Genomic DNA, 7,876 nt, shown 5'->3' with positions numbered 1-7,876 from the left:
CTGCCCTTAGGATTTGAGTGGAATGAGTCCATTTCATCACATTCACCCTGAGCCTGCCGCTCAGTAAAACTCAGTGGGTGCTGAAAGCTGTCAAAGTCATTACCCTAGAGCTACAGACAACCATTGGCTGACTTCTTCAGAGGGTGAGCGTAAGTCTCTGAGGGCGGCTTCTGAGACTTCCCCAGGTCCTGCCCGTGAAGGGGGCCTTGGGCTCTCCCAAGGCAGATGTGGAATCCCTGAGAAAATGTAGGCCTCCCCTGACAGAAAGCCAGGGCTGGTGAGGAGGGCTTGATAGGCCTCCCTGTTCACGCCACACACACCACAGACAAGGACCCTGAGACCCAGAGCAGGGACGCAGCTACTCCCCGGTCACAGAAATAGATCCCAGGCGACCCTGGCCTGAACCTTGGTCCCTCTTTCTCTTGCAGTTCCCCCTACCGTTCCTGAGCCTCTGCTCAGACATGGAGACACAGCTGTCCCGAGCCTGGGTGAGTACCCCACACCTCTCCCCACCTTCCCAGGTTGAATGTGGGTAAGGGCCAGGGCGAACTCCGGCCAGGGCAGGAAAGTACTGTCTAAACATGCGGTGGGGCCTGCGCGTCTGGCTCGGCTGGCTGTCACCCGGGCCAGGTGGGCCTCTGACACACAGCAGGAATTTTCCATTCGCACATCCTCTGGCTGGTTGGATTCCAAGACATTTTTTAGCCTTCCCCCCGCCCCCAGTTGTCTCCCGTGACCCATGAAGTTGCACCCTGGGGTTCAGAGCATGGGTTCCTAAATTCTCAGAGGCTCCCGGGAGTCCCAACTTCCACCACCCTGGAGCCACTGGCTAGTACTAAAATATAGAATTCTAGAATGTAGGAGCCAGGAAAGAGCTTTTTTAAAAAATCTACACAGTGCAATTGACCTTCAGAGAGAAAGGTGACATGCTCACGTTCACTGCACCAGTGAGTGGCGCAACGATGATCAAACACAGGTTTGTCCAACCCTGACACTATTGTATTTCCAAGGTCACTGAGAGACACCATAAGCCACATGAGGGAGTTTCAAAGATGCAGCTGCTAGATCTCAGAAGAAGACTCCAGAATGGACAACAGAGTCACCAAGGGCACACGCCTTCGCTCACTCCTTCTCCTGGCCTAGCAACAGCTCCCGTAGCTCCTTCTCGAAGGCAAGGCCAGTGAGTGGTAGCTGTATCCCTCGGGGGCCTCTGACCCCCCCATCTTGCATCACAGTGGTGGGTATGTTTCCCAGTTTGGGGTGAACTTGACCCCGTTTCCAGGGCATTCCTCGGACAGTGATAAGGGCCTTGACCTGGCGAACATGTGTGAAATGCAGAGAGGCTGAGCCCACATATTGGAGCCTGATTCTTGTGGGATCTTTGTCACACTGTGCAGGGGTCCACAGTAGGCTGCCATTGGCTGGAAGGTTGTCTCCAAGGCAGGGTCACCGGTGCTTAGAGCAATACCTGGGCCCGCAGACCAGGTTCACTGCCAAGGGGGAAAAACGGACTTACAAGCTGAATGGCATTCTGCAGGCTCCTCCCTTGGACCCTGGGAACGTTCCCCGGAGTCATAACTAACACCCCAGAGTGGGGTTCTACAACCAAGCTGGAACTCTGGAGCCCCCAGCCTTGTTCAGGGAACGAGAGGTAGGGGAGGCGAGGCCATTTGGCCCATGCAACTTTCAACTCCCATGAAATTCCTAGAATGAGGATCCCCAGTTACCAGCCCAGCATTTTTCCAGATTAAGTTCTGTGAGATAAAATCGAAGGGTGCTAGAGGAAAACATTTTCCGTGGTCAATAAGGTTAAATCGGTCCTGGTTCCTCAAACATATTACATATTTCCCACAGATCTCCTGAGGCAGTGGTTCTCAGCTGGAGCAGACCCAGCCCCCGGGGGACTTTTGGCAATATATTTAGACATTTGTCGTTGTCACGACTGGAGGAGTGCTATTGGCATCCGGGGAGTAGAGTCCTGGGTGCCGCTGAACATCCTGCATTGCAGGGGACAGCCCGGCACACAGGGTCATCTGGTCCAAAACATCATCAGTGCTGAGATCGAGAAATCCTGGCCTGGAGCAAACTCCCAAGGGACGTGTCCAGGATCCACAGTGCAGAGATCGGTTGTGATTCTTAGGGGATGCTCGGTGTCTGCTCTCTCCTCCAGCAGGAGAGGATCTCCTCCCTGCCCTGAAGCAGCGCCTGCCGCCCAGTACAGTAGCTGAAAGTGGCCAATTCACACTGTCCCGGCTTCTCTTGAGCTAGGGTGCGGGCGTGTGACCTCACCCCACCAACAGGACGCAGCTCCCCAGGCTTTGAACCCCAAATGTGTGGGAACCACGCAGAACGCATTCTGGAAAAGATGGCGGCTACCGTCTATCTCCAGAGGCTACACTGGTGATGGTTTAAACCCCCTTTAAACTTAAGTTAGCAGAATTGGCCTCAAATGCTTGCAAACAAGAACTAACTCTGAGTGATGCTCAGTTCCCCCAAATATACTTGGACACAAGATCCTTTCTTCTGTAGAGCATCTCAAGGAGCCTCTGTTCCATGAGCCTGCCTTGAGGAATACTGACCCAAATGACAAAGAGGGGTTCCTGTAACCCCTGCTCCAGCCAGAACCAGACCACCATCATGGTCTACCTCTCCCCAAGGTCACTGAGGATACCCCGCACCTCTCTCTTGGTCCTCGCCGAGTCAGAGATAGCCCCCAACTGCCCTCCTCTCCAGCACCCAGAATAACCACTGTTGTCTCCAGCCCCAAGAGCAGAACATAATCAGGAGGCGGAAATGATCGGGCTTATTAGAAGGTGGAAGGAACTGAAACGTGGATGTGAACTCTTTTACTCACGCGGGCTGAGGATGTTGGCAGGTCAGAGAAACGTTTAAAAAGAAACTTGAGGGAAAAGGAGGAAGCTTTAGGGAAGGTCAGCTATCTACCCAGAGAAGAGTGAAGCTATTTCAGAGAATTCTGTGCCCTGATTTTATGGAAGGTGCAGAGCCTGGTTTCAGGTGTGTTTAAAGAGAGCAATTTTAGACGCCAGTCATTCACGTACTCAGAAGTACATATTGAGCATCAGACATTGTGCAGATGCTGGGGAGAGAGTATTGAGCCAAACAGACACACCGACCTGTCCCTTCCTTTCTCGAACTTACGGTGCAGTGGGAGAGACAGACATCCAGGGCCTGAGGTGCAACTGGTCTTTTTGTTGGGATGCATTTCATCCTCAAGGAGGAGAGGGGAGCCAGAGGACCATAGCACGAGGGACCCGCCCTCTCTGGGGTCAAGAAGGATTTCCCTGGGGAAGGGACCATCAGAAGAGCAGGTGTGTGCCAGGTGGAGACAGAGGCGAGCCCGGGTAGAGGTAGAGGTAGAGTTCACTTGGAGGCTGAGACACAAGGAATATGGTGGATTTGGGGACCTGAAAGAAGGCTCACAGAACCCAGAGGGCCAGGGCAAGTGGACCTCAAAGCCAGGCTGGGGAGCAAGAGCCCACAGGCCACAGGGAGGTCCCAGTCTTCATCCTGAACGCACAAAGAACCGCTGGAGGGTTCAGGTTGGACTCACGTGACACAAGCTAAGGACTTAAACTAGAGAAAATGATACGGCTTCTTCAGTGGGTGAGGCCGATGAAAGGAAATTCGGCCCCAGATGCAGGTAGGCATCCAGGCGAACTAAAAAGACGGAGCAGCAGGGGGAAAGTGGGCTTCGGGAAGCACGTACCGCATGCTGAGTGCTTTCCATGGATCATGCACCTTACAGCAGAGCTGACAGAACCACAGCAGCCGTCCTGGCCCCGCACAGGTCCAGAATGTATGCCCCTCCCCCCTCCCTCCCAGGGCTTGCCTGTCCAGGCCTGAAGGCTGCAGAGAAGTTCTGGAAGACACAGGCAGGGCTCTTGAGAAGTGAGGGGGAAGGAGAAAGAGTAGGAAATAAGCAAGGGAGCAGGCAACCCACAGTGCTTGAGCTGGCAGCTCCGGAGAGTGGGCTGGGAAGGAATCTGAGAGAACTGGCCAGTCCAACCACCACCTTTCCAGATGAGGAAACTGAGGTTCAGGGTTCAGGGGCTGAGCTGGAAATAAAGCTCAGGTCTTTGGCTCCTTTTCCAATGCTCTTTCTGCTGCTCCGGGTGTGTGTGTGTGTGTGTGTGTGTGTGTGTGAACACACGGACAGGACAAGGCCACCCTTCTCTCCATAATCCAGCCTGGCCGTGATGTTGGCAGGAATTAAGATGCTTATAGAAATGAAAAAAAAAATGCTGAAGACAGAAGTTAATCTCTATATGGGGGTGTCCAGTTTCAGAAGGTCAATATCTCGCTTTTTTTTTTTTAAGTCTCCTTTCTGTTTTTTCAAAGAGGATTTGGTGTTCTCGGTGGGAGTTTAAGAAACAGATCAGTGTTTCTCTGCTCTGCTCTCCTTCCTGCATCTCTAGGTTTCTCTTACTGGACCTGGGGACAGGCATGTTGGATCCTGGCCTTGGTGCAAACCAGTTCTGTGCCTCAGTTTCCCTCTGTGTCCAGAGAGGCATGGAGCTTTCCCTTTCTGCGTCCCTCTCTCAATTCTCAGGGAGAAAGGTGTATCAGCCAGAAAGCAAAAAGGCTCAGATACAGGAGCAAAGAAGTGGGACTCACAGTTAAAGGAGTTCAGGGGACCTGGCCTACCAGCTGAAGGGAACCACGGGCCACAAGGAAGGTGCTAGAGGTGTGTGCAGAGAGAGGAGGAAGATGCAAAGACCAAAGTGTGTTGTGAGGAACAACCCAGGAGTCCTACATCCACCATTTACTGTCCGGGTGGACAGTGGAGACTTGCTCCCCCTTTGGGAAAATGGAGATGCCAGTGCGACCGGACATGCACTGGATATGTGCTCTTACCACTGAGTTTGGGGGAAAACAGGAGAATTATTTCCGAGGTCACCACGGGTGGGTGGTGTGGCCATTTGTTTTTCCTTAACTTTAAAAAAAAATTTTTCATGTTTATTTATTTTTGAGAGAGACAGATCGTGAGGGAGGGAGGGGCAGGAGAGAAAGGGAGACACAGAATCCGAGGCAGGCTTCAGGCTCTGAGCTGTCAGCACAGAGCCTGACACGGGGCTTGAGCTCACGAGCCGTGAGATCACGACCTGAGCCGAAGTCAGAAGTGTGACCGACTGAGCCACCCAGGCGCTCCTTAGTGTGGCCCATTTGTATCCCCCAGTCAAGTTCCTGGAGGTCAGCCACCTTTTGGAGTCCATGCCTACCAGACCCCAAAGCTTCCTGGCCCCAAAATTCCCAGGAGACCCTCCTCTGAAGAAGGCTGGGCCACCCCCCAGGGCAGCAGGAGGTGAGCTGGAACCCCGCCCAGGGCTAATTGGATTCTCAACAATTTTGACTACAACAAAAAAAGCAGGTTCCAGTTTCTCCAGATTCCAAAGGTCAACACAACTACCTCCCTTCAAGTCTGGAGCCCCGGCCATCGCCTGGAGCCCCATCGTCTCTGTGTTAGGCAGGGATTTTTCTTATTAGGAAACTCAGCAATGACATTCCAACTCAGTCAAGATCCAGGCACTGTCATCATGTTGCATTCCCTTGACCCTTCCCCTCTCTGCGCCTGCTTCCTCACCTCTTAAGTAGCCACTTAGGCCAGATGAGCCCCCCACACCCACCACCTCACATACACACGAACGTAAGTTCCCTTTGGCGCTTATCTCAAGATTCTAAATTTCCACGGGGTCTCTGCTGAGTGTCTCGCCTGCCTCTAACCAGCTCGGTCTTTCCGTGGCCCAGTCAGACCCAGCAAGCCCCTTTCCTCAGCCAGATGGCCTAAGCCCCCGGGGGCTTCCTCCCTGGGCCGTGCTTCCGGGTTGGTTTTCCCCAGCCCTTATCTAGGAAAGAGGGAACAGAAGGAAGAGAAGGAAGTACTTCTGGCACGCCAGTCCTGAATTAAGGACCAGTGATCCCGTATCTCACCCAATCCTCCCAACCCATCTTAAGAAGGTAGATTCAGGGGCACCTGAGTGGCTTGGTTGGTTGCGCATCTGACTTCGGCTCAGGTCATGATCTCGCAATTCATGAGTTCGAGCCCCACATGGGGCTCACTTCTGTCAGCCTGTCAATGCACAGCCCGCTTCGGATCCTCTCTCTCTCTCTCCTCTCTCTCTCTCTCTCTCTCTCTCTCTCGGTCCCCTTCTCTCTGCCCCTCCCCAGCTTGCGCTCTTCCAAAAATAAATAAATAAATATTTTTTAAAAAAAGAAAGAAAGAAGGTAGGTTCACAGCGGGGCAGGAGTAAGTCCCACGCAGGGATGCTAATCCCAGAAACTGCTTTTCCCTCTGCCTCACAGCCACCTCCTTAGATCGACTCCGTTGAAACGGGGCAGAGTTCTCTGGCCTGCAGGTCTATCCTGACTCAATTCATCAAGCCTTTATTAATAGACCAGAAGGTTTGCTTGGCAAGGTATTAAGGGACAGAAAAGGTCCGTGGAGCCTATAGGATAATTCTTTTCTGGCCTCTGGGCTGGGGCTCAGTCCCTCCCCTAGGGCAGTGTCAGGCCATCATCAGACACCCCTGCGCCTCTGGCAGCCGTTTTCCCATTTGTCCTTTTGGATCCAGCAAGTTACAGCTCATTCCTTTGGCCACATTGTTCCTTAACGACATCACTTTTTCCATCGCCCTGACGGCGTGGTGCCCTTCCGCGCGAGTGCTGCCTCCCGGCTGATCTCCCTGACACACTGTGGAGTCCGGGGATCACTGGACGGCACCGTCTCTGGACCATCTGAGATCTGCACAGAGCAGAGACCACGACCCACCCGTCCCTCTCCAGGACGACCCAACACCAAAACCAACCCTCAACCAGGTGGTTGAAAGGTCCTTCCCCTCACATCCCTTGGTGCACCGAAAACACTGCCCTTCTCCTGGGCGCCCACCTCAAAGCGTCACAGGCACATCCTTAAGTTTGTGCACAGCCCAGGGAACCTTCTGAGCTCCTGCCGAGGCCGGGTGCTGGGCACTCTGCTAGGGCTGCGCCATGGGCAGCTTGGCCTCCTCGTCACCTCACCTCAGATTGGTCATTGGGTCCCGATTGTTCACGACAGCCCTGTCTCCCGGCCCTTTGGCAAGCTGGCCTCCCCCTCGGTTCTGCCCTGTTTCCTACTCAGAGTCAAGCATCTGTCCCTCCCGGGGCAAACCCAGGCGCTGGGTCCTGGACCTTTCTGTGGCCATCCTCTCTGAGCTGCCTATTCATTCACACAGCTAGTATTTTCTTTTAGTGTTTGTTTATTTTTGAGAGAGAGAGAGAGAGAGAGAGAGGCAGAGACACAGTGTGAGCAGGGGAGGGGCAGAGAGAGAGGGAGAGCAAGAATCTGAAGCAGGCTCGACACTATCGGTGCAGAGCCTAATGCAGGGCTTGAACTCATGAACCATTTCCAAGGGCTTTGGGGAGCACTAAGTGCAATCATACATGTACCTAGGAAGATGTGCATTCCTGGCAGAAAGGCAAGAAAGAGCCTGGAGCATTTGGAAGAATTGTGAAGGATCTCGGATGGCTGGTGACTAGAGCCGTAAGCGGACCCAAGGGGATGAGGCTGCAGAGGTCGGAAGGGCAGATCGTGGAGGCCACACCAAGGAATGCAGGCTTGGCTCGGAGGGCCGTGACCTCATGTTGGATTAGCTCTGCCCACACACCTTTCGGGCCCCTCCACTGCCTCCAAATAGCGGTGCAGATTCTCCGGCTGGTGCTCCAGGCTTTCCAGCAAGCTCTGGGGCCAGGCTTCCCTCCCACCACTCCTGGAATAACATGGGGGAGAGGGTGGCTCCTTCCTTTTGGCCTCTCTCCTGGAAAATGATTTGTGTGGGGTGCCGAGGAGCAGGGCAATCCAAGCTTTCTTGTTGCCTTCACC

General features: G+C 53.7%; 1 protein-coding gene across 1 annotated transcript in view; it reads left to right on the top strand.

Annotated features, from left to right (window-relative positions):
- Positions 1-962: 962 nt before the first annotated feature.
- The window catches only part of KCNK3 (potassium two pore domain channel subfamily K member 3), a 52,910-nt gene continuing 45,996 nt past the window's right edge, over positions 963-7,876 (top strand). Inside the window, 1 exon segment of the mRNA XM_077774117.1 lies at positions 963-976. Coding sequence (XP_077630243.1) covers positions 963-976 — 14 coding nt within the window.

Source organism: Crocuta crocuta, unplaced genomic scaffold (genome assembly GCF_008692635.1).
Source record: "Crocuta crocuta isolate KB4526 unplaced genomic scaffold, BGI_CrCroc_1.0 scaffold246, whole genome shotgun sequence".
Lineage (NCBI taxonomy): Eukaryota > Metazoa > Chordata > Mammalia > Carnivora > Hyaenidae > Crocuta > Crocuta crocuta.
This window is presented reverse-complemented; position numbering and strand designations above follow the sequence as displayed.